At 47.6% G+C, this 26846-nt stretch overlaps 2 protein-coding genes across 2 annotated transcripts in view; one reads left to right on the forward strand and one right to left on the reverse strand.

Annotated features, from left to right (window-relative positions):
• Positions 1-1042: 1042 nt before the first annotated feature.
• NOL8 (nucleolar protein 8) lies at positions 1043-25651 on the reverse strand. The gene is made up of 17 exons (XM_021694418.1): positions 25622-25651; positions 24428-24593; positions 23586-23648; positions 21940-22018; positions 19803-19938; positions 18979-19047; positions 15560-17335; positions 14027-14119; positions 13487-13606; positions 13174-13264; positions 10822-10960; positions 9714-9791; positions 4855-5123; positions 3263-3392; positions 2713-2783; positions 1949-2028; positions 1043-1520 (listed from the first exon to the last, which is right to left on the reverse strand). Exons 2-17 carry the CDS (start codon positions 24564-24566, stop codon positions 1470-1472), a joined length of 3384 nt encoding a protein of 1127 aa, XP_021550093.1. The 5' UTR covers positions 24567-24593; positions 25622-25651; the 3' UTR covers positions 1043-1469.
• Positions 25652-26243: 592 nt separating this feature from the next.
• The window catches only part of LOC110584356 (centromere protein P), a 241534-nt gene continuing 240931 nt past the window's right edge, over positions 26244-26846 (forward strand). Inside the window, exon 1 of the mRNA XM_044920666.1 lies at positions 26244-26383. Coding sequence (XP_044776601.1) covers positions 26277-26383 — 107 coding nt within the window. The 5' untranslated portion in view covers positions 26244-26276. The remainder of the gene's footprint in view (positions 26384-26846) is intronic.

The following is a 26846-nucleotide window of genomic DNA, read 5'->3' on the forward strand; positions in this document are numbered from 1 at the left end:
GACCTGATCAATCAATAAAGTCTACCCCTGAAAGTAATACTACACTACATGTGAACTTGAATTTAAATAAAATCTTGGAAGAAAAAAAAACGTACCGAGCAACCACTATGTGCTAGACACGGTTCTAGGCAGTTGGGACACAATGGTCAATAAACCAGATGACATCCCAGCCCTCTAGAGTTTATATTCGGTCAAGACATAAATTAATAAATACTTTAATTCCAGATATACACATTGTGGCTCAAGGACCATCCCTGGGGGCTGTCTCTACAACACAACTCTGAACAGCGTGCAGTTTGACAGGCATACCTGTCTTGAATCCTAACCAGTTTGATTTAAGGAAATATTAAATCTGCCTCCCTCTTTGGACTCAAGAGTCCTGACAGCTAACTTGGATTTTTCATAAGCCTCTGGTTAAACCAGAGTTTTGGGATTAATGGGCTCGCCTCCCATCAATTCCTGGAGGCCAAGAACAGGAAAACTCTACTTGGCATCCTTCCCTGGTCCTCACAGAACTCTTCTATGATGCTTGTCTGAAGTGTCTTGCATTTCAGTTAGTTGTTCATCAGGACAGAAGTACAGAACTGAGGCTGATCTGTATTCAACTTTTTTTTTTTTTTTAAAGGTTTTATTTATTTGACAGAAAGATAGCCAGAGAGGGAACACAAGCGGGGGGGTGGGGGGGTGGGAGAGGGAGAAACAGGCTTCCCACGAAGCAGGGAGCCTGATGAGGGGCTTGATCCCAAGAACCTGGGATCATGACCTGAGCCGAAGGCAGACGCTTAACGACTGAGCCACCCAGGCGCCCCTATTCAACTTTTTTTTTTTTAAAGATTTTTTTTATTTATTTGAGAGCGAGCGAGAGAGAAACAGCATGAGAGGGGGGAGGGTCAGAGGGAGAAGCAGGCTCCCCGCCGAGCCGGGAGCCCGATGTGGGGCTCGATCCCAGGACTCCAGGATCATGACCTGAGCCGAAGGCAGTCGCTCAACCGACCGAGCCACCCAGGCGACCCCCTATTCAACTTCTTTTTAAAAAAAGGACAAAATGGAGGTAAAGTATATTTTATACAATGAGAAATAAATATTTCAAGTAGCATATAATTTACACAAAGCTGAATTTGGAAAATGTAAGTGCTCTTACCCATACATTTAAAAAGACTTTATGTAAACCCCGCATTAGAAATACCTAGTAGTTACTGAGAATAGCACAGAGATTATAATATAAAAAGCATTTTGGGGGATTGTCTTGTGCTTTGTTAGGAAAAAAAAAGGTCAGGTTATTTTTTTGAAGAGTTACTTAGGAAGAGATACAGAGGAAAGCCACAGAAAAAGATAGCAGAGTGATATCCATCAGGCAGATTTTGAATACTCCTTCACTGTGAGTTCTTCTCATTTAAAATTATTTTCTGTATCACCCAGTTTCCAAAGGTGAGCCTTCTTCACATTTGTATCAAAACCAATGCTGACAGTTACTTTGGTTTCACTCTCCTTTTGGCATCTTTATGTTTCTTGCGGCAGTCCTATAAAAACATATCAAGCCTTTGTTAAAAATAAATGTAAATCATTTTCAAGATGTTCTGTAACTATATAGTAAAATTTAGATTATTCAATGTCAGGATTATGGAAACCACTTTGGGAGTTGTCTATAATTGAAACTGTATTTTAGTCTTCCAAAAATCTCATGATCTACTGTTACTTAACAAGCATGGCTGGAACTTGGGCCCCTAAGTCGGCTGTTCTGCAGACTGCTAACCTGCACCAGGTGTAGCCTGACCTAAATAATGCCTCTCCCTGCACTGTGAGCATTTAAATCATGGTCTCAGGTGTCATCCTTAGTGTCTTCAGGTTCACACCTTACTCTCACTCTCTTACACCAGACAAATATTAACACAAAAATAGCACGGCATCTATTTTAGGAGACAATCAATATGGAGATACAGTTACTCACCATACGCAAGTTGTTTGTTCTGGCCTCCCAAGAATTCCTGCTAATATTATTCCCCACTCCTCTCCAGAATAAATCAGAACCTACTAGGGGAACATAAAAAAAAAAGACAAGGCAGGAGATTAACGCCTTTAAAACAGATGGTGTGTTGGGGCGCCTGGGTGACTCAGTCGGTTAAGCATCTGCCTTCGGCTCAGGTCACGATCCCAGGGTCCTCGGATCGAGCCCTACATCGGGCTCCCTGCTCGGCGGGAAGTCTGCTTCTCCCTCTCCCACTCCCCCTGCTTGTGTTCCCTCTCTCGCTGTCTCTCTGTCAAAAATAAATAAAATCTTTAAAAAAAAAAAAAAGAAAATGTAGCAGTGCTAGGATTTTACTGTTTATGTATCATTTACCATTATGTGTCTTGGTTTCTGTTTGTGCCAGGCTTTAAAAAAAGAGTTCACCAAGAGCCTGAACTTTCAGGGTCCTAAAAACAGGAGTTTTGCATGTCTAGCATCTAAGCAGGTCCCCGTAATAAAGAAGTCCTTGTTGATGATACTGAATGAGGGAGGGTGGGGTGGAAAGGAGCCCTCAGCCCTCCAGGGCTTACTAAGCCAACTGGCATCAGTCTAACAGGGACCGCTAAACCACACGACAGGGAAAAGGATCACAGTTTTTGCCAAATACTTCTTTCTTGGATGCATGTGACTCTATTGGAATGCGCAGTGGTGAGAACTATTCTATATCATTTCCTGTTCTATACCATTTAATGGAGAAATGGACTTACCATGAAGTCTTTCATCATTCTTAGAAAAAAAGAAAAATCTAGTGGTCTCTTTCTCAGGTAATGATACTTCTCTAAAGCAAAAGAGAAGAGAGAGAGAGACAGACAGACCTGGGTTAATTTCAATATTTCAGATGAAATGTTTACACTGAAAATATAAATGAACTATTCCTTAAATAGATCTGCTTTATGGTTTGCTCATTTTGCCCTGATTTAAAATGACTCCACCCTCTCTCTAGTCAACATTCTTCTCTTGTATCTGAAGCTTTGGTAACAAGGACTGTTTAAGTCTCACGCTGGTTGCTGATGGTCTCATCCCACTATTGCTATCCCATCTGCCAGTGTTTCCCATGGGACAGCTCCAGGGTCCTCCTTCCAGACCCGGGACTTCATAACCCCCACCCAGTGCTACCCAGGTTGAAGAAGAGAAAACATGCTCCCCGTCACAAAAAAGCTCAAGAACTCTGAAGGAGCTGAATAAGAAAATTAAGTTGTCTTGCATACTTGTATCAGCATGTCTAACTCGGGCTTTACACCAAAAGAAACTGCTTACCTGGGGCTGGGCTCCCTGTCTTCTGTTTCTTCTTCGGCAACATCCTCCTCTTCGGAACTGCTATCTTGGAAACGAGGGGCTCCCTGCCAGACAACCTTCCCGGTTTTCACCGGCTCAGCTTTGTAGGCATCTGTATTGTTGTGACAAAGGAAGGGGACAGGACTGTAGCTGCACACACTCAATGGTCACTTTCACCATGCACACATATCTCTACGTGTCCAGGACCTTAACCGTTGATTTAAAATAGGTAGTATCGTTTTTGATTTTCAAATATTAATTGAGAGAACGTGTCCTATTTTTTGGCATTGCCAGGGTGATTTGATAAGGAATATAGAAAGAGCATAGAAAGACATAAAAACCAAAGGTTTATAAACGGGCAACATAATTTAAAAGGAACCACCTATGTTAGCAGAGCTGCCTAAAATAGAGCACGATGCAGTGAGACCAGCTGCCCCTCCTGGTTATTCATCAACGAGGAAAGGAACACATGTGTACACTTTCAATTCCCAAACCCTCTTTCCAGAACTGCTGAAAAGGCTGTGGACAGTGCCCCAAGTTCCCCAAGCACCGAAATCACACCTCCCAGGTTGCTGAGGGGTCTCGCTCATTTCAAGGCTGGGTTCTCACACCTGGCTCTCGGCTGGAGGAATTAGAGTCAGTGTGACACCAGCTCTGCTCAGCAGTTTGCGATAGACGCTGGTGCTCCGATGGACAACACAGCAGAGCACAGGATGCATCACCGTGTCTTACTCACACAAATTCTGAAACACTGGATCTCTGCACCTCGGGCTAGAGGACCACAGAACTGACATAAATACTCATCTGCTAACACGTGGATGGATGCTACGTTAACAGCTAATCTTTAATGCAGCACACATTGTGGTTAGGTGGGCACGTGCTCTCCGAGATGCAGACATCCTGTTTTTTACAGTGAACTTCCAGGAAAGCTGCACTTCCGTCGTGAACACCAAGTGAGGAACAGCAACCTCCCTTACCAGGGGAGACTATCACTAAGTAACAGGCGTTTAACTTTCCGCCCATGCTGGCCTTTACAGGTAAACCTCCTGAAGTGGAATGCGAAACTGTACGTACTGGGTTTTTTTCTCTCCAGGTTCTGGCACATTTCCAAGGACAAAGTCTGAAAGAACTGACGTATTGAGGACATAGTGTACCTGTGGAAAGCCAGGGTGGCCTATTTCCTCCTCTCCCCACCAGATGGCACTGGCTTTCCACAAATCTTGCCTCTTCTAACTGCATGTAAGGCATGAAGCTGTTTCAACAGGGGACTTACTACATACTTCCTCGTGATTATTTCCACTCAGAAGAAGGAATGCTGCACATTACTCTCGGGCTTCCCTTCTCATGGCACCTAACTAGACGTTTGCTCCCTTAAGTGCAAAAACAATCTCTTGCTGTTACTCACAGCTCTTGGCATGTTGTTTTGGCCATATGATACCAAATCTCATACTGTCCATTTAGGTGGAAGAAAAAATTCTTTCTTCAGCTGATGTTACATCATTACACTTAATGTACACTCAATCCATCATGTTCAAGCTGCCTGAAGTGAAAACGTTAAAAAAATTTAAAAGTACCTTCCTTTACATCTCTAGCGTCTGAATCAAAAAAGGAGAACGTGAACCCTCCAGGCTGCTTGGCCGCTGTCGTCAGAGTGGCCGGGTGGTAGGTGTCAACTTTCTCGCCATTGCGATTCTCACTAGAGGGTGTGTCGTCTGCTGTTTCATTGGTAACTTCTGTAGTCTGAAATATTTCCTTTATGTCCGCAGCAACGCTATAATACATCTCTTTAGACACTTCAGGCAGCTTCTCGGCCTCCTCCCTTTGCTTCCTCCGTTTTGCTTTACTGCAGTGACATTAACAGACGCGTACATCACAAAGAGACCATCAGTTGCCAGAGATTAGGAGAACAACACCTTAGAAGACTAATCCCATTCTTTCAACAACGAAGAACATCCACATATAAAACTCTACTCATAAAAGCAGAACCTTGATCAATAAGCTTTAATTTTTTATTTTATTTTTTAAAGATTTTATTTATTTATTTGACAGAGAGAGAGACAGCGGGAGAGGGAGAAGCAGGCTTCCCGCAGAGCAGGGAGCCCGATGTGGGACCCGATCCCAGGACCCTGGGATCACGACCTGAGCCGAAGGCAGACGCTTAACGACTGAGCCACCCAGGCGCCCCTGACCAATAAGCTTTTAATACACAAAACTATGTCAAAAAGCTCCAAGTATTACACACGAATCATATCCTCCTCTATCCTCGGAGCTACATTCCAGAAATCACACATAACATACTAGCTTTAAGTAACAAAATCATTCAGCAGCAATAGGCCTATTACCTCACCCGCAAAACAAACATGCTACACCAGGTAACTTCTAAGTTCTAAAATTCTGTGAGTTTTACAAAATTGGTGTAAAAGAATTTAGTCATAATTAAGTTTTAAAAAGGAACTGTAAATGTGCTAAGTCTACTTTGTCTCGATATGAAATGTTGATGTTACTATATACCTGTTCTGCATTTATTTTCTCTTTGATCTCAAACAAAAAGTTACATGGCTGTTTGCCAATACTGAATTTTAGTTATTAAAAGATTAAAATCCTTTTTCTTATCAGAGTCCTCTCCACATACCATGAGTAATATTGGGCCAAAATTCTAACTGTATTAGCTAAAATCATAAGTTAACAAGATATCCTAACTGGTTATCTGATTGGGAGAGACTATTGTGGAAAGAAACTTTTTTTTTTTTTATGCACTTTTTTTTTTTATTTATCTGAGAGAGAGAGTGTGCACAAGCAGGGGGAGCTGCAGGGAGAGGGAGAAGCCGACTGGGATCACGACCCGAGCCGAAGGCAGACGCTTAACGACTGAGCCACCCCGGCGCCCTGGAAAGAAACTTTTAATACTTCATTTAAAACACCAACCTGGCTAGGATTTAAAACAGGGATGCCTACGAAACTGAGCACTATGAAAAATGGTGTACTTTAGGCAGTTCCATGTGATTATCCTTGAGCCACCATGTGGTGGTTTTAAAAGTGGTCCAAAGATCCTTTGATCCTTTTTAAAGATGTGGAAGTTAATTCCCCTGTTCCCTAGCTCAGGCTGGACTTCCTGACCCTGTGAGGAATGCACTAAGGCAGATGAGATGACTATGAGGGTCAGAGAAAGCACTGGAGCGCTCTCCTTGCGCTCTCCCCTACCCTACAGATCACCGGCTTTGGGGGAAGCCAGCTGCCATGCTGGGAGGGCACGCCAACAGCCAAATGGAGATGCAAGGAACCGAGGCCTCCAGCCAACAGACACGTGTGTGGGCCAGCCTGCAGGTAATCTCCTGACAGCCCCTGAGCCAGAACTACCTAGTGAAGCACTCCCAAATTCCTGACCCACAGAAACTGGGATCTAATAAATCTTTATAGCTTCAAGCTACTGATTTTTGGGGACGTTCTTCTACACAGCGATTCATGACTGATGCAGATTTTGGTACCTAGACGTGGGGTGCTGCTCTAACAAAAACCCAAACTGGAGGAGGGGCTACAGAGCCAGGTAATGGGCAGGCGTCGGAAGGCAGCAAGGACCGTGCCAGCAAGAGCCTGAAGAAACTGTCAGGAGGAGTCACACAGCCACTGAGGAGGCTGCGTGTCGGCTGCAGGATGGTGAGGGAAATGCTGCTGGAACCACAGGAGAGGGATCCCTGCTCTGCCACGGAACAACACTGAGCAGCATGGGCCACCTCCTTTAAAGCAGAACCGGGGAAGTGCCTGCTAACAGGGAGCTAGCTAGGGAGACATGTGGGAGGGTCTGAAGGTATCCGCTGTCTGCAGCACAACAGGAGCAGACACTGAAACCAGAGACATTCCTGTTCTTTTCTTTTTAAGATTTTCTTTATTTATTCAATGGAGAGAGAGACAGCGAGAGAGGGAACACAAGCAGGGGGAGTGGGAGAGGGAGCAGCAGGCTTCCTGCGGAGCAGGGAGCCCGACGCGGGGCTCGATCCCAGGACCCTGGGACCGTGACCTGAGCCGAAGGCAGTCGCTTAACCGACTGAGCCATCCAGGCGCCCCAATACTTTTATTTTTTTAAAAGATTTTATTTCTTTATTTGACAGAGACAGACACAGCGAGAGAGGGAACACAAGCAGGGGGAGCGGGAGAGGGAGAAGCAGACTTCTCACCGAGCAGGGAGCCCGATGCGGGGCTCGATCCCAGGACCCTGAGATTATGACTGAGCCGAAGGCATACGCTTAAACCCAGGCGCCCCAATACTTTTATTTTTTAAAAAGATTTTATTTATTTATTTGACAGAGACAGACACAGCGAGAGAGGGAACACAAGCAGGGGCAGTGGGAGAGGGAGAAGCAGGCTTCCCGCAGAGCAGGGAGCCCGATGCGGGGCTCGATCCCAGGACCCCAGGATCATGACCTGAGCTGAAGGCTGACGCTCAATGACTGAGCCACCCAGGCGCCTCTAAAGACATTTCTTTAAGAAGCCAGGACTTCATGGTTTTGAAGACCCCTAATTTCTAGAAGGCAAATGACATGAAATTTAAGAAATGGCCTCTAAGCAAAGATCCAATCTAAGACACAGGAAAACACGGTCTACAGCAGGTGTTGGTCAAGCTGGGCCCCAAAGACCAAATCCAGGCTGCTGCCTATTTATGTGTGCACTGCTGGTTAAGAGTACCTTTTATGGTTTGAGATGATTGTAAAAATAAAAAGATGGTTTTGTGACGTGGACAGATAATGTGAAATGCAAACCTCAGTGTCTGGCTAATAATTTTATTAGAACACAGCCTCCCTCACTAGCTCACGTACCACCTGTGGCTGCTTCCACAAGGCAGTGGAATCACTGCAATAGACAATACACTTACTGTCTGATCTTTAACAGAGAAATTCGTAGACCTCAGTCTAAATATAAAGCAAAACGCTTTGTTAAGACCCTAGCCATAGCTCAGAAACCTCAACCGTTTGGCCAGTGAGGCTCCTAAGGACTTTACAGATGGTGTCTCAGCAGAAGCCCACAGTAAAATGACTGGTGGCTTCTGCCTCATGGGCGTGACCCTCAAGAAGATCACAGGAGACCCACAAATATTTTAAGAGAAATATATTAGCAGAAACACCACTTGGATTGACAGGTACATTTTACAATGACAAGGCTTTTGGATGCCCACATTTCTACAAGCAAAAAGCAGGCTGAGAAAATCACTCAGCCACAAACGCACACCACCATTCACAAAAAAGGAAGGATGATCCCGAAGGCAGAGTCAAGAACCACACAGAATTATCACCAGGCCTGTGGTTCTAATCAAAGAAGTCCCCACATTTCCCGGTCTGGACTTCAGAGCTGCTACGGACCCGTGACCCCTGTGCCTCGTGCTTCCCTCAGGTGAACAGCAGGGCTTCCAGCGGCCATCCTGTGCTTGCCCCACCACTGTGTGGTCGCGGAGGGACAGGTGACTTGTCCTCGAGTTCACAGTTCTGTCTCTGATCAGAAGGACTGCACTCACGGTGTTGTACTCAAGGAAGTGCGACCATTAGGCCTCATTTGCCTCTAGATCTGATTTGGACGACAGCACCCCAGCTTCTGAACAGATACTGTAAAAGTGAGGCTTCTGGGCCATCGAGGGAGGGGTGAGCGTATTGTGCATGTGGCAGTGATGTAAACAATCTGGCTAGCGGGCGGATTATGGCGGTTTTAAATATGCCCACATATTCCTCGTTACTTCTCCCTTTAAGAGGTGTTGTTTCCAAGCCACCTCCCCACATCGAAGTATATGGGTTGGACTTAGCGACTTGTTTCAAGAAAACTGAATAAGGTGGATTGTCAGTGTGTGACTTAAGACTAGGTCATAAAATACACTGTGGCCTCCTCCTCCTCTTTGGGGCCACCTGCTCTGGGGGAAGACACCATTCCCAAATAGCCTTCACCTAGTTTCCTGGCACGGCAACATCTTCTGTAACTATGACACAGTTGTCAAACAAAAGGTTAACACCAATCCATTACCGTTAACTAAGCTCAAGCCTCGTTCTCATTTCCCGTTTCTCCACCGTCTTTTTTGCTCCATGATCTAATTCAGTAAACCACACTGTCTTTACTGACTTCACGGTAGGAAAACGGAGGCAGTAGGCCAGGCAGGATTACTGGCTGCTCCGTGTACTTGCCGTATTTATCAAACTGACGGTGTCGCGGCCCAGGAAACAGAGGCTCTACCACACTAGAGAAGTGTCTTGGACTGAAGTGCTGCCCCCAAAAAGATACGTCCAGGCCCTAATTACTAAAACCTGTGAACATTACCTTATTTGGAAAAGTAAGTTATGAAGTACCTTGCAAAGAAGAGATTACCCAGGATTATCTATCTATGACTCTCTATTTCTCTCAGGGTCTGAAATGAGATTAATTCCTATGATCCTGCTACAGAGAGTGGTAGCTGATTTACCTTTCCTTTGGTTTATCACTGCTCTTCCTTTCGTAAGTGGCGTGGTCATGCCTCGTTGGATCATAATGTATGACATCCCTGTGTAAACAACAGACAGGAGTAAGCTGGCAGACAGAAATCAGAGCTGAATGCAAAAAATTAATAGCAAACTGTAATTCAACATCGGGGCAATTCCAATTTTTTTAAAAAAAAATTTTAAAAGATTTTATTTATTTGACAGAGAGAACAAGCAGAGGGGAACGGCAGGCAGAGGGAGAAGCAGGGAGCCCGCTGAACAGGGAGCCCGATGCGGGACTCGATCCCAGGACCCCGGGGTCATGACCTGAGCATAAGGCAGACGCTTAACAGACTCAGCCACCCAGGCGCCCCAGGACAATTCCAATTTTTGAGCAAGACAAAACCACACAATCAAAGAAAACTATCAGGATCTTGTTAGAAGGTCATATTTTATAAGCTACCTAGTTTTGAGTTTCCCTGAGTCTTTTTTTAATATTAAAAATTAATTTACACATACTAAAATAAATATGGCTAAAACTGGATCTGCATAAAGTATTTTAGTGGGGAAAGTGGGGGAAAGTGAGTGAAGGTATAGAAAGGAAAACTGGGGGCTCCTGGCTGGCTCAGTCTGTAGAGCACGTGACTCTTGATCTCGGAGTCGTGTGTTCAAGACCCCGTTGGGTGTAGAGCTTATTTTAAAGAAAAACAAACAAACAAAACCCCTAAAAAACAAAAGAAAGGAAAATTGATCACATGTTGGTGACTACAGAAGCTGGTTTACAGGGCTTTCTAAACACCAGTCTCTACAAATTATGTGTTTAAAATTTTCCGTAACGAAAAATTACACTGATACAGTTCCACAGTTAATACTTAAACCACTGTCCAAGCTGCTTCCCTATTGAAAGCAAGGCCGCTATGACATGTAAGCACAAAAACAGAGAAAAAATTTAAGATTAGTTTCTCGAAGTGTGCCAGTGGGTCCAAGATAATATGTTTGTAAGGGTCTGATACATTTTGCCAACTGCCCTCCCCAGGACGTCTAAAACGGCCTAGTTTTAAACCGAGTTCAATAATGAAAACAGGGTGGAACGGGATGGAACATAAGCCAGACCTAAATTTCTTGGCAGCTCCAGATCCTCTGTGTGCAGAACTGCTCACGGCAGTGTGCAAAACACTCTGCACGACGTTCAGGGCTCTGAGCTTCTCCGCAGCAAGTTCCTCTTCCTCCGCTGTTCTCTCATCATTTACCTCTTAGAGGGAAAGGGGGAATTAGTAATCTCTTGGCAAACGTAGCTTGAGTGGTCTCAATAATCAAATAATCATAAAGCACCTAAACATGGGCAAAGCACAGTGAAAGAGGAGAAAGAAAAGTCCAACCCTGTTTTCCTAACCTCCCCAACCCCATGATTCTCAATGCCACAGGGAATCCAGAAGTCACATGACCAACAAATGAAAAGTCCCATTTTCACCTGTAATTATGAAAACAAAATCTACAGTTGATGGCTTTCAGTGGCAAATCAAAGTTCTTAAGGTAAAGCTCGACAAATGCAACAGAGCAAGATACTAATCACAAAACCACAGTGATTACAGACCGATTTTTTACCGCTCTAAAAATGTGACTTAAATTACCTATCAACCTAAAAATGAAAGGTAGTGAACGATGGCAATTCTCCTGACCTATAACACCTTACAAGACAGTTGCTTGGCCTCTGCTTCAGTAACAAATGCTGCAGGAAGAGAGCCATGGGTCCTACACACACAGGGCATTGTGGGCCCAAATGCTGTTATCTTCAACTACAGGAAACACTAACATCAGACAACAAAGCAACTAGTCTGGATTACAGGCCAAAATACAGAGGTGGTCTAAGCCTGGAAGACCCCTGAACTCACTGCAGAAGACAAGCAGCCATGTAACAGATACCAGAATAAGACAGTACTTTGAGTAAGTTCTCTACAGAAATACCTGAAATGTCTAAGGGTTCAAAGGAGGTAGAGAGAAGGTTCAACTGCATCAAGAAAAGCTTTATAAACCAGGTGGAGTCTAAGGCAGGAAACACCAAGTGGATCCCCTGAGGGGAGGGCCTGCCAGGTGCAGGAAACAAAATGAACACACACATTGAAGAAAGTGCAAAGCGTTTACATTAGGTTGGACCATATGAATGTGCTAACATGCAACAGCTTTCACTCTGATGTACAAGGGAAGGCTGAAGCCACGGGGAACCTAAGAACCCTAGGAAGAATATACACGTAGAGGCAAAGGGAAAACCAGGAACCAAGAATTAGGAAGAAAGCAAGAGTTACGGTGTGTGGGAGCCGAGGGAAGAGAACATCTCGAGGTGGTGAACAGGGACGAAAGCCACAGGCAGGCTGGAGGCTGAAGCTGGAGGAAATGCCACTGCGCTTGGTGAACGGGCATCCATGGCTGTGAGACACAGACCGAAGAGCCAGAAGTTCAGAAAGCAACCTCTGGACGTGGCACTCAATGCAGGCTATTCCACGGTTCTGTCTGCCCCTGCCTTCTCGAGGAACTGTGAGCAAGAAGCTCTGAAACACAAGTTGGCGTGGACCCTGGGGAATTTTCTCTGAACACTGGTTTCCAGAAACGTACACTACACAGAATAATCACCTCAAAGAAGAGCGGCTGAGTCAGATCAGAAAGTGCATTTTCAACAAAAAGCCACTTCTTCTGAATTAGCTGCAATTTACTTTTTAATTTCAAGTTTAGAATGCAAAAGATGGGAATGGCAACTGGAAATCCGGCAGAGTGGAAGGAATGGCTTTTTGGGGGACCTAAGGCCTGTGTCCGCAGAAAGAAGGGCAGGATGAGCACGCCCGTGAGCAGGGGTAGCAGGAAGTACGAATGGTGAGGCCTAAGGCTCGGGGTAGATTAACTCAGGAGGGAGAGAAAAAGGTGTGAGGATAGAGAAGTCCGGAGACGGGAGAGGCAAGCAGGGGCCCCACTTGGAGGGCCGCCCTCCTGGCCAGGTGGGACGTGAGGGCTTTTTGGACGGGTAAGGGAACAGGTCGTGTGGAGACGGTCTGGAGCTGCTGTAAAGGAGAAAGTCCTAGAGAGCATCACCGGCTGGGAGATGCACCCACGTCGGGAGGACTCCAAGCGGAAGGGCACTCCGTGTTCACCGCTGCTCCAACACCTGCCCCGGCACGCCCCGTGGAGGGAAGGCAGATGCTCAGCTTCTCCCCCAACCTCACCAGGACCCGCTGCACTACCGCCAGGTGTGTCCCCCCCCGCCCCCCTGGGCCAGGGACAGGCCAGAGGGAGACAGTCTCTGTGGATGCCATCCTCTCCTGTCCTTCGGGCAGCTTCAAGCTCAAGGAGGACTGCGTAAGCAGCCCAGAGGTCACAGGCCTCACAAGGCTTGGGGCGCAGTTTCTCCTAGACCAGATGACTTCTCAGGGTCCCCCAGCTCGGACAGCAGGACCGTTTGGACAGGGAGGTATTTACCTTCCTGTTCCTCTTCACTGTCACTCTCCAGAAACCGGGAGTCCATGCGGAATCTGTCGTCAGTGCCGAAGTGAGACTGCAAGTCCAGGAGCTACACAGACACGTGGACAGCTGGGAGCCACGTTCCCAAGACCGCGCTCCCACAGAAGACCCTCCAAGCACACCTCCTTCACCCTGGAATTCCCTACATTAGCGTCTGCATAACCTCACCGACCCACGAACCATCCAAATAAGCCTGCACGTACCCAGATGGAAACACCATTCAGCAACAAGGACATGTTGTAGGTGGGATTACTTTTCAGTCTTCACTAACCTTCTGCCCAGCTCTGCCCTCAAACTGAGGTTTAATTCTGAACCTGTGACTGTCCTCGGAGCCAGATTCTTCGTCTTCACTGCTGTCAAACAGCCTCCCAGATGCTCTGCTCATGGACTCCTGGAACGCAGATGCACACGGGAGTGCTTATTAACAACGGAGGCGACCTGCAATCCCTTCTTTCCAGTCTTCCTCTCACACTGAAGACCCAGAAACCCAGATGCATCTCCCAGGACCTGGGTCCCTAATCTGGAGGCTCCCTGTGCAGCCCGCACTGGGGGAGGGGTGCAGTCACTACAGAGCACGCTCTCTGCAGCTTGCACCAGTATTGATGCCTCCTGGCGGATGATGTGGAGGACAGCTTCACGTGGGGAAAATCTGGTATCGGTATGTGTGGTGGTCGGGGGTGCCAGGGGCTCACTGTGGCTCGGGAGGACTTGGTGTTGAACGTGGCAGTTGTCGGAGGTCTTGGTATGCAGGAGGCAGAAATGGACCTGCGAGAGTGGCGGAAAGCCCGCACGGACTTCCCGAGCGACCTACCTTCAGGGGCTCCTCTCCCAGGTGGCTTTGCTCCTCTGTCTCGCTGTCAGAGCCAAAGATGATGTGTGTCGGCTTGTCCTCTGGATGACCATCCTAGAGCAGTTGACAAAGGCACCACACCTTAAGACAGCCCCTTCTCATCCCTCAGAGTGAACGCCACCATCCACGTGTTTCCCAAGATGGAAACTTGAGACTTCTTCCTCTGCGTGTCCACTTGGTCCCCAAGTTCCAGGTGTGGACCCTGCTGCTGTCTTTTAAGTTTATTCCCACTGTCACTGCCTTGGTTCGGCTAATTACCTCCCAGACACTCCCTGGTTCCAGATTTCCCAATCTGACCTATTGTTTGTCATGGCCTAAACAATCTTTCCCAGATCCGAGGCTGGTAAATGTTTTCTGTAAAGGACCAGAGAGTAAATATTTTAGGTTTTGCAGGCCACATATAATCTTGGTTCTTCTTTTTAAAAACCCTTCATAAACGTAAAAACGTTCTTAGCTTGAAGGCTGTACCAAAATGGGCCACAGGCTGGATGGCTTGTGAGCCAGTGTGCAGATTCCTGTTGTTATATATGCAGCGAGTCTTCACCCCTTTCCTTTCCACAGCCACAGAATAAAGTCCAACCTCCACAGCCTTCCCACCACTTGCCCTGCTCCTCTCCCGAGCATCCTCATCTTCTGTACATCTGTTACACTGACTGCAAACTGCTCCCCTCCCGTGGAATGCTTTTCCTCTCCCTTCCCGCCCTCCTGCCTCTGCCCAACCAGTTCACACTGATCCTTCTTCCTTAGACTCCATTCAGGCTGAGGAAGCCCCCTGCCCTTGCTCCTGGCTGACTTGCTGGGGTGCATGGGCACTCTTCTCTCTGGGCCCTGTGCCCACCACTCTGTGAGCCAACGACCGCCACAGGCAGGGACCACGATCCTCATCCCGGAAGTCTAGCACTAACTGTGAAGGCCTGGGACTTCACAGACACTTACGGTTGTTGAAAGAATAGATAAAGTCAGTATCGTGAATCTTAATGAGATTAAATCACTGGTGACTTGTTTGCAAATTCGGGCACGTCACTAAACTATGCCAGTTATAGCTTCCAAAGGAAAAGAAATCATGAGGAAAAATTTAGGTTAAAACAAGTAAGAATGTTTTCAGTAAACAGAGTTCAAACTCAATGTCTCTGGTATATACTAAAGACATAAGGCGACAAAAGCTTCTAACTCGGGCGCCTGGGTGGCTCAGTTGGTTAAGCGACTGCTTTCGGCTTAGGTCATGAACCTGGAGTCCCGGGATCGAGTCCCGCATCGGGCTCCCTGCTCGGCAGGGAGTCTGCTTCTCCCTCTGACCCTCCCCCCCTCATGTGCTCTCTCTCTCTCTCATTCTGTCTCAAATAAATAAATCTTTAAAAAAAAAAAAAAAAGCTTCTAACTGAAGGGACACAACATGAAACGGGTGGGTGCTGGGATAAAGAGCTTGGAGGGGCACGCCGACCTTCAAGGGAAGGAAGGGTGGCCTCGTGGCGCCCACACTGGGAGAGCACTCACCAAGTCTGCCAGGGCGTCATGAACCAGCTTCTTCCGCACTTCCTTTGCTTTCTGCCTTGCTTCCAAGGCTGCCAAACGCTTCTGATTGTCTTCAGCATGCCTCTCCTTAGTGTGAACATCGGACCAAATGTTCACAGAAAGTGGGAAGTTGGTGTTGCTTCCCCGAGCATCTCTCCTGGAGGAGCCCTCCGGTGCTTTCCCAGGCGCCGGGTGGCTCCTCTGTCCGGAGCCCTCTCCGGTCTCCCCGGTCCTGTGGCGGCAGTCTTCATCAAAGTCTACCTCGGGGGTCTTTGCACCAAGACTTAAATATTTCTTATCTTTTAACGGCAAAAGACTAGAAATAGGATTCCTACCTCCCTCTTCCAAACTGCTAGGGGACACCATCTTGTGATCCTGGCTGTGGAAAGGAGAACGTCTCTTTTGAGGCCGAGTTTGGTTTGGGTCCTTTGTCTTCTTTGCATGTTGGAGAGGAGTTAGTTTGCTTGATGGGGACCCCTTCTCCATCGACATGCTACTGGGATCAAGTTTCAAGGAATTCTGATCTTTATTTATATTGTCAGAGGCAACAATCTCTTTCAAGTGTTTTTTTATTGATTCCTTTCCATAGAGACAGCCTACTCCCTTGAAAGCCTGGAATTTTGGCTTTGAGTTGTTTTCCTTCGGTTTCTGTTTTCCACAGGTGTTCTCTTCTCCTTCTAAAAGGGCAGCCACAATGTCCTCGGGACAGATACATGGCTGGGCTGCTCTGTGGAGGCCACCCGGAGTCCTGTCACACTTTGTGGCGGTCTCCTGGCCACCGTGCTCAGGATCTTCTTCGGGGGGCTGCAGGATGCCGCCAGCCAACTGTTCCAGATCAGCTAAGGTGAGCTGCACACGGGGGCAGTTTTTCATCATGGCATCATACTCCTCATCTCCCGAAGACTCGGCAGATTCTGATGCAGAGCCTGCCTCTTCCCTGCTGCTGCAGTGGGCTGGGACCCTGGGACTGACGGCTTGCTCTGGGTTGTTCTTTCTTTTTTGCGCTGTAACACAGTTTTTTCTATTTCTCAAAGACGTTTTCTTGGGTGCAGACTTTTCCATTTGTGAAAACTCTGCATTGTTTTTGACCTCACTGGTCTTTTTCTTTGCTGCGATGATCTCATCTGTATCTCCTGAATCATAGTTGCAATCGTTTCCCAGGGCATTACCATTCCCATCCCGGCAGGAGACGTTACTGACACGTAATGCTGTTACAGAACGCAACTTACGAACACCTGACCTGAAGTCCCCCTGCACGACTTCAAAGGGCTCATGTACAGAGTCACCCACTGAGGACCATGCAGTTTTCCCCAGGCTTTCCTCTCTTGCGATCGGTAATCGCATCTCTTCTTCAGACATGTGATTTCTGTGCCTGGTAGTTCCTGTGCCAGAAGCCTGAACGAACACACTGTTAAGTTTCTGGCTGTGAGAAGCAGGGACAAAGGGCAACTGAGCAGTAACGGGCTTACAGGGTGCGTCCTGTGCCACCTCTTGTTGTGTGGGATACAGACCCCCTGGGACCATGCGGGGTCTTGCTCTCACAGCTGGAGAAGCAGCGGGCGCCTCGTCCTTCTGTGCTTTGATCCTCTTCCGGGGGGGGCTGTGAACAGCACAGAACTCCCCTCGTCGCTTCTTACTCATAGGGTCATCCCCTCCTTCCAGTTCCCAGGTAAGGCTGGACACAGGGGTGGCATGAGTGACATCCTCCGCGATCTTCTTTAAGTTGTGGCAGTATTTTGATGGGTCGTACTTCATGATGTTACCAGAGTCAAGGAACAAAACAGAGGCACTAGGTTTTAGGAAAACCTATCAATGTGGTGAAGCACAAGGAGTACTGTTTGACCTCGAGCAGGTCACTTGCTCGGCCTACCCTCCCTTTCCCATCAAACACAATGAGCACTTCACTGGGTGACCTCAGGATCTGTGGCACTGGCACGTCTAGAGTTAAAACAGCACCGTCACGGCTAACTGGCACAGCAGCAAACCCATACAGGTTCTATTCCAGGTACAGGGGCCACATGCGGTTTTCTGTAAATCTGAGTTGGTCCTGTAAAGCAGAGTACAGAGGGGCACTCTGCAGGGCACAGCTGGACGCTGCGTAGCCTTTACTCCAACTGCTCTTGGCCATTCCTGCCTCCTCAGTCCTGGTGCATCCTAGCTCTGGTTCTCCCAGCCCAGGAAGATCCATTCCACATCCTGCCCACTCTCTGCATCTTGTAGGTCTTTACTAGGAAGCTAGTAATTCTTTCCTAGGCCTGTTCTGTCGCTGACGTTGTCCATAAAAAGCCTAGTTAATGTCAAAGTGCTGTGACGACAGCTAGCATTTGCTGGTTTCCTAACACGTATGAATAGGCAAGTGTAAGCTGCTTTCAGTGGTCACTCCTGAAAAGTCGTTCTAGGACTTTTAGTAAGAACTAAATTAGCATCTGGTAACTACTGAATGCGTGCCAAAAACGGAGATGTGCCAGGCAGTGTCTGTTGTCAGCTTCACACTGTCCTTCAGTGTCCTCCTCTTTGCTGTTGTTGGTGGCTGCCACAGAGGGAAGGCTGACAGGAAGTGAGCTTTCCCGGACCTTAGCGCGAGGAGAGCAGAAGCAGGTGTGGCCAGGTCTCCAGCGGCCCCAGGGCACAGTAGCTGTGAGCAATGAAGACACCCCCCACCTCCGCTTCTCTAGCCCCAGGGTGGCAGCGGTCTGCTGCAGTTATTAATCTCGGACAACCCGCCCATCAGCTGCATGCTCCCCCAGCACTTGCTGAACCCAGCTGTTTCCACTGCATCCCCTCGGGAACGCCTGGAGCTGCCTGTTTCCCTGCCTGGCGCACAGGGTTACGGCTTGCCCACAAGTCCACGATGCTGGGAATTCACGGCCCCCGGCAATCTGACTTCACTTCCTCAAGGGAACAGGCCTCCATCCGTAAGAAGTACTTCTCCACCCACCGTTCTCCTGCCCATCTGCATGTTCCCACCTACTGCTTTCCTCCTGCTTGGTCTTCTTCCCACCACTTTCTACCACTGTAAACCATGCCCCACCTCCTCCAGCACCTCCTTCAACCACAGCAGAGCCCCTCGCCCTTCTTTGGCCCCTTGGGCAACGGCTTTGAATCCATGTCCGTCAAGACGGGGGATGTAAAAGTTAGTCAGTACAAGTGCTTCTCTGACAAGTGTCACTTTCGCCACCCACTAGCATAAAGCCTCCTCACAGTGTCTCATGAACCTCTCGTTGTTTCACACGTGGAAGCAGGTAGGTCTTACCTTGCCTAGAAATGGGGAACGTAACCTTTAGGCATCTAAGATTTACTGGCAGAGGCAGGGAAACTCTAGTGGGATGAAGTGAACTTCGGCAAGTATCCATCACTGTGGCAGATAATAGTTACTCTGAAAGGCCAACTGCAAAGGATATTTTACGTCTATGTTGATTCTTTAGGTGAAGGACAGGTAATACTCTTCCAAATTTACTCACAACCCAATTCTAAAAGAAAAAAAAGGAACACGTTTACTACGTATGTCACAAACGGAAAAGAATAACCACACTGCATAAACACAACTTTAAAAAAAAATTCACACTCATAGCGGGCCATATTACTGTTGGGTTTTGTTTTGTTGTTTTTTTTTTTAAAGATTTTATTTATTTATCTGACAGACAGAAACACAGCGAGAGAGGGAACACGAGCAGGGGGAGTGGAGAAGGAGAAGGGAGTTAGGAAACCAGCAACAGACCAGCTCCCGAGCAGGGAGCCCGATGCGGGGCTCGATCCCAGGACCCTGGGATCACGACCTGAGCCGAAGGCAGATGCTCAACGACTGAGCCACCCAGGCACCCCACGTCGGGTTTTGTTTTTGATGATGAAACAGGAGTTCACAAAAACAGCGTATAAGGAAAGAAAAAAGAAGGACATGTGGGGCAGCTATCAGTCCCATATAAACCATGTAGGGCACTAACAAAAACACTAATCATTAAAAAGGCAAAGTTGGGACCAGCCTGTATGCCTCACCACCAATGTCGCTTGGGAGACCCACCTCCATTTGGGTTTTGATTTCTTCCTGTAAAATGAGGGGGCACTGTGCGTTCCCAAGACTTGCAAATGCACTGTGAAAACCATAAAGCACTGCCTATGTTAAGTGCTTCAAAGCAAGGGAAAAAGCAACTGCTCTAGACATGGCACCCATGGTTCCCCGGTCTCAGGACTCGGTTCCTGGGCTACTCAGGCTGCCAGCAGGACTCACCTTGTGACCTGGCACTTCTGTCCCTGGCACAGCTTTCACATGGAAATCCACCACTCCCAACTTTTCCAAAAAGCTGGTGTTGTCTATTGTTGATTTTTCTTTCTTTGCCTTTGCTTCTTCTCTCTCCTGGGCCAATCTGAATAAAAAAATATAAATAAGAGTTAAAATAACCAACCATGCTATTAAGTGTTTTTTTTTTTTTTTTTGTTCCAATAGTGAGAGAGGGGAGAATGAGGGAAAGAAAGAATGGGAGGGAGGAGGGTCAGAGGGAGAAGCAGACTCCCTGCCGAGCAGGGAGCCCGATGCGGGACTCGATCCCGGGACTCCAGGATCATGACCTGAGCCGAAGGCAGTCGCTTAACCAACTGAGCCACCCAGGCGCCCAAGTGTTTTGTTTTTAATACCGTAAAGCTTCTGACTTTATAGTGATCATTTAGAGCCTCTCAATTTTCTCCTGCTCACTTTTAGCATTTTCTCCATCCTCAATCCCTTCACTCTTGATGAAGAAGAGGTGTCTTTGAGAGCCCAATCTGCCAAGGCCTGATTATTTCTACCCTCTTAATGAAGAGAATGCAGAATGCCATCGCAACCTTCCAATTCAACCCCCCCCACCTTATTCAGGCCTGGAGAGCTGCACTGACCAGTCCTCAGGGGCCTCTTTGCCTCTGGTCTGTCTCTTTTACATTCCACTTCCCAGAATGATGGTCAGACTCAAGCTCCTCAGGCATGCCTGCCCAGACACTCCAAAGTAGCAGCACAGCATGCCCACCCTGCTCAGGACCAGGGCTCCGGTTCCTACACAGAGTAGGCAATGAATTGCTACGGAATAAAGTCCCATCACTACCCTGTTCACAGAGGCCCTGAGCGGAAGAACAAAGTCAGAGTCTCACCAGACCACTCCTTCAAAATATGCCTTCAGTAGGCTGCTTGCCACTTGTCTCAGACCTTGCCATTTCCTGGGCCTAGAACAATCTAACCAACCTTCCCAGTCGCTCCAGCTGTACATCCCTAAACTATTTCCAATTTAGAAATCTCCCAAACCCATATAATCTTTTCTCTCTGACAATAATACCTTGCAGGATCTTAAAATGCTCTAATGGTTATTACACTGTCTTGTTCTTAAATCACTTGCATAATTAATCTTATGCCTCTCACACAGGGACTTCCTATTATCTTCGTGTCTTTATATGACTCTAGCGTTAACAGCCAAAATCAACATAAGCAATTTGCTAATGTCTATTAAAATGTTAAATGTACATAATCCTATGATAAAACAACTCTCCTGTGGACATAAACCCAAGGAACCCATGGACTATGCAGGAGCCACTCTCAAGGGTCAGCTATTATGAGAAGTGGAAATAGTCTAAATGTCCATCATCACAGGGGGATAACCAAATACCCTGTGGTATAGCTATTTTCGGAAACAGTACTAAACAATCGCTACAAAAAAGGGGGAAGATCTACATCCCCAGAGAAGGCTGTGTTTACAAAGATCAAATAGGTATATATTTTTTAAGTTAAAACACATGTTGGGGGTGCTCAGTCGGTTAAGCGTCCGCCTTCGGGCTCAAGTCATGATCCCGAGACCCTGGGATGGAGCCCCTGCTCCCCGCCAAGCCTGCTTCTCCCTCTCCCTCTGCTGTTCCCCTTGCTGTGAGCTCTCTCTGTCAAATACATAAAGCAAATCTTAAAATAAAAAACCATGTAAGTGCATTGCATTATCTTTTTTGGTGGGTCTGGGGTCGTGGGGAGTCACAGTTGAAAGGGATTTTAGCTCTTTTTTTTTTCTTTAAAGAAAGGTAATTTTATTTTTAAGATTTTATTTATTTATTTGAGAGAGAAAGAGCAAGAGAGAGAGAACATGAGCAGGGGGAGGGGCAGAAGCAGGCTCCCCACTGAGCAGGGAGCCCGACGTGGGGCTCGATCCCAAGACCCTGAGATCATGACCTGAGCCAAAGGCAGTCGCTTAACCAACTGAGCCACCCAGGTACCCCTGGTTTTAGCTCTATTTGTAATGTTTGAGTTTGCCAAGTATATAATAACATATTACTTGATAGTTTCAATCAATTAAGTAAATATATAAAACCATTTACAATAGAACGAAATAGAGTTTAAATCCATGCAGAACAAATCTTACCTGTGCAAAAAACTTTCTTTTGCTAGCTGAATTTGTAGTGTTCCACCTTTCCATTTTGTTTTATTTAAAACAGACATACCTGTAAAGTAAAGAATTATTACTCAAATACACGGCAATGCAAAAATATATGGCAGCGCATGCTTTTTCTAATTAGTACCAAGAAAAGTACATGTTTTTCAAAAAGAGACACAGAATAAAAAAACCACGACCGGGCGCCTGGGTGGCTCAGATGGTTAAGCGTCTGCCTTCGGCTCAGGTCATGATCCCAGGGTCCTGGGATCAAGTCCCGCATCGTGCTCTCTGCTCCTTGGGAGCCTGCTTCTCCCTCTGCCTCTCTCTCTCTCTGTCTCTCATGAATAAATAAATAAAATCTTTAAAAAAAAAAAAAAAAAAAACCACGACCTGGGGAGAAAAGGCCTAGGTCCTGTCTCAGCTGAGCCAACCACCCCAGGAGTCCTTAAGCTCCCTATCGTCCAGCGTTCCTAGAAGAACTGAATGAAGCAAATGTGTAAAATGTAAAGCGAAATTTATCATTCCTCCACAAAGTGATACCAGAAACCTCTGGTGAATGACTGACATTTATTTAACATTTTATTGTTATCTCCCACACTAAAATTATAAAACGTGAAACGTAATTTCAGAGGGTGAATCAGAAGACAATGAAATCCTGTAGAACTTCTATTTATCACCCCACAGTAATTATTGCTGTGTAACTTGCAAATAATTAGCAGCAGATGACTGAACTGTGTTTCGATTCCTACGCCCCAGAAGCTGATTTTTCTCAATAGCTGCTCTCAGCTTTGTTAGTAATAACCACAAGCAGAATTTCTACATGGTCGGTACTACACTAAATACAAATGTATTGCTCAATTTAATCTTTGCAGTGATATCGTGAGGTCAACGTTACCTTTGTTATATACCAGGTAAGTAAACTGGGGCTTCTAGTTTAAACAACTTGTCACAGGTCACAGCAGAGCTGATGTGCTCTTCACCACCACTTATTTCTCACTGAACGAGAGGACAGATCAGTTTTTTTCCCAATGAGAACATAGAAGGCTGATGGACCTCCTTCTCCATTAGCATGTTCTCTTTTCAGTGTCTTAATTTTTCAGACTCTAGTAACTCACACACATTCTTGCATCAGTGGCTGTACCAACTATCTCCCCCTCCTTCTTTGTTGAAGGCCAGTTTGCCCTCAGCTCTACTAAACTTACTGATAGAGATTTCATAATTTTAAGGATATGGTCTTACAGGGCATACTGTGAAGCCCTCTCCTAATGGTGCTTAATGACAAGAATTAGCTGCCTCAGAAATAAACACACCAGGGAGGGGGAGTATGGCATAATATCCAGTGGGCTATGTGTTAACAGGCAGTTTCTATGAACGTGTTCCCTTGTCCAAAATATTTGAGAATCCATTTTTGAGCAATGTGCTGCCATATGCCTGCTTACACCAAATGGGATGGACCTAAACCTGCTGAATTGTAGGGTGTTGGAATTCTCTCAACCATGGCTATTTTTCTGGATGTTTTGCAAGCGGCTGTTAAGGTTTAGATTTAGAACCAAAGTTATTCCAAGTTACACAGTGACATGAAATGGCAAATAGAATAGAAAGCACATAGAAAGCAAATAGAAGACAAATCTTACATTTGTTCAGATCTGCTTCTGCTACTCTGATGTTGATATATGCAAAGACTTTCTGTGGGTTTCCTAAAAGAAAAAAAAATTATTTAAACTCTTACCCAGAGAACAATGTAAAAATGATCAAGTTTCTACATTTAAAAAATGACTCTTAGAATCTTACTCTTTCAAAGAAAAATCTTGTTTAGTTTTTACTGGATACAAAGATTGCATTTTTCTAAGCATGTTTATAAAAATATTCCAGGGGCGCCTGGGTGGCTCAGTCGTTAAGCGTCTGCCTTCAGCTCAGGTCATGATCCTGGGGTCCTGGGATCGAGCCCCGCATCGGGCTCCCTGCTCAGCGGGGAAGTCTGCTTCTCCCTCTCCCACTCCCCCTGCTTGTGTTCCCTCTCTCGCTGTCTCTCTCTCTGTCAAATAAATAAATAAAATCTTTAAAAAAAATAAAAATAAATAAATAAATAAATAAAAATATTCCAAAAGAAATTAAGCCATCAGTTAAAGAAGTGTTTCAATTGTTCTATGTCAGTAATATTCTATCCAACAGAACACCTAGTAAATACTAGAATTCTAGCTTTGGAAATTAACAGTTGCATGTTTCAGAAAGCAGATGTTTTAGAATTTAGAATGTCTTTTGATTTCAGAAATGCAATTCTGGGCAGGTTCCACATTTTACATAACACCTTCAAGGCACAGGGCAGGGGGCTGGCACACACAGACTCGTATCTTGTAATGAAACACGTATCACTTTCAGCGTCAGGGCTAACATTCACTCTGGGGCTCCACTATTTTGTGATACTTGATATAAATTTTATCTGCCTTTAACGACCCACGAAGGACTACAAACTCACCTTGGTCATCTTTTCGTGTGATGAGCTCCACATCAGAAACTTCTCCAAATCTGCTGAACTGATTTTGTAGGTCTGCCTTGGAAATGTTCTGACCAAGGCCACCCACAAACAGGCGCTTCACTTCTCTGTCGGCTTTCATGAAGGCTGCGCATACACTCAGTGTGTTCTAGTGAGAAAAACAATTTTCTATCTACTTGGAAGAGTTCTTTCCCTTGGTTCTTCTCATATCTGAAAAAAGCCCCCGACCTCCTTTCCCCGCACCTTCTATGGCAAACTGGTGGCCTGGACCCGTGTTTCATTTCTTCCTGCATTACTTCCAAATTTTATCCCTGGAGACTCTGCTCAAGCCCTAGATCCACGTTTTCCACAAACGCACTTGGAACAGCACCTCCTCTACACACACACAGACACAGGTACCGGCAAAGTCTTTCCTTCTACATGACCACGATATTGTACTCTACCCCCCTCATTTATTATGCATCCTTTTAGGTGTTCTTCCTTTATTCGTTCACACATTCATTTATTCACTTTAACAAAAGCTGACAGAAACGGGATGTGGCCGATTAACATGCGGAGGACAGCTCTCCATCCCGGAGCTCCTCAGAGCCCCGACTGCACACATGCTACAATTACGATGCTACGTGACAACACAAGCCTCTGCAAAACGCTGTTGAGTCACAACGACAGCAGCTGATACCACAGATACACAGGCTTTTTTTTTCCCACCACGTGCCAGCGTTGTACGAGGCGGTTCGCAAGCCTCTCGTTTTTCAGAGGAGCAGAGAGGTGAAGGCATCCTCCCAATGCCATTCGGAGAACCAGCGGTGAAGCCACAACTAGAAACAGATCTAGTCTCAGAACCTGTAACTGGTAACACTACACCAGGGAACTTGTTGCATTAGGACCGACTCAGGCAAACTCTTCCGGAGTTACTGAGATTTAAGGCCCATCACGAGACAGGCGCTCAGCTCGGACCCTGCCCTTCCCCAAGAACGCACAGGCCCTCCCACGCGCGACCTCAAAACAGCGCCCACAAGCCCAAGCAGGGCTGGTGCTCCGGGCGTGAGCCACGGCCTACAGCTTTCTGGTAGCCTCCCCAGTCCCCAGCCTTCTTCCTCCTGAAGACCCGAAGACGAGAAGCAAGAGGCTGCCAAATGACCCCGTCACTTCCTGGGCCCCAAACCCACTCCTCACCACGTCGTCTTCGGCACCCAGCGCCGCCCAGGTCCCTAACTTCCAGTCACGTGGCCCAACAGGCGCGGTCTCTCTTTCTTCCTACCGGATTTCCAATCCAGCCTCCTAAGGTTCCGTGACCATACGCAGTTCCCGAGTCCTCTTCATTTGGTTTGCGGTCCTCTGGAGTACCGCGAAGCCTCCGTCATCCTGCCCTCAATGTGCGAAGGACTCAAAACCGAAACTCCCTAATTCGTACTACAGACGATCAGAGCCTCCGGTTCTTTGACTCCTGGACAAAAAAGCGGAAGTGACGAGCGGACGGAAAATACAGAAGCTCCCGGTCACGTGGTCCCGGAACCGCCTCTCCAGTGACGTACTCGCCCGGGTGGATCCAAGGTCCACTGGAGCGGGGTGGGCTGCCGCGCCCTTGGGCTTCGGGTTGGAGCTAGCCAACCCTCTCGGAGCGCAGGGACCGCTGGGGGCCAGGTGGGGCTAGGGCCGCAGCGAGGGCCCGAGTCCGGGATACTGCGAGCGGCGCGGGTCGCACGCGCGGGGGTCCCATTCCCCCGCCCCCCCCGCCGAGTTCCCGGATGGTCTGCGCCAGCAGCGCGGGAGGCTTGAAGTGCCCGGCGAGGCGCGCACCGCTCAGGCCGCTGCTCGTTAGCGCGGCGCCATGGACGCGCAGCGGGCCGAGGTCCGCGCCTTGGAGGCTGAGATCGCGGCCCTGCGGCGGGCGTGCGAGGAACCGCGGGCGGCGGGGGAAGACACTTGGCGAGCGCAGTACGTGCTCCCGCAGTCCCTGCGGGCGGATGAAGGGCTCCGCCGGCCGCGCACTCCCCCACGTCTCCCGGGCGCCTAGGGCTCGGCTGTCCACGCCCGGCCCCGCCGCAGCCGAGTGTCGGGCTGGCGGAGGAGAGCGGAAGTCTTCGCCGTCTCCTTCGCAGGCTCCGGGGCGGGCGGCTGTGCGGCTTCCTGGCGTGTGTCGCTGCGGGCCACCTGAGGGGGGCAGTTGACACTGACAGTGGGGCCCCTTTGAGAAATAACTGAGGATGGAAGTGTGCGGGAGACTGGGAGCGCTGCGCGGGCGGTGAGGGGAGCTCGCGGGTGTCTGGGGCAGCGCCCTCAGATGCGTGGGGCGCCCGCGGGTGTGTGTGTGTGTGGGGGAGCGCCCGCGGGTGTGTGTGTGTGGGGGGGAGCGCCCTCAGGTCAGTGGGGCGCCCGCGGGTGTGTGTGTGTGGGGGGG

This window comes from Neomonachus schauinslandi, chromosome 13, assembly GCF_002201575.2.
Source record: "Neomonachus schauinslandi chromosome 13, ASM220157v2, whole genome shotgun sequence".
NCBI lineage: Eukaryota > Metazoa > Chordata > Mammalia > Carnivora > Phocidae > Neomonachus > Neomonachus schauinslandi.

What these genes read in the sequence shown, in the direction of transcription:
- NOL8 (XM_021694418.1), bottom strand. Translation starts at nt 24,566, where the DNA reads ATGAAAGCCGACAGAGAAGTGAAGCGCCTGTTTGTGGGTGGCCTTGGT. An exon ending in AGGGCAGAGCTGGGCAGAAG is followed by an intron (nt 13,265 to 13,486) that starts GTTAGTGAAGAC and finishes GTGTCTGTGTAG; the next exon opens with CTCCTGGACTTGCAGTCTCA. An exon ending in CAGTGAAGAGGAACAGGAAG is followed by an intron (nt 10,961 to 13,173) that starts GTAAATACCTCC and finishes TTTCCCTCTAAG; the next exon opens with AGGTAAATGATGAGAGAACA.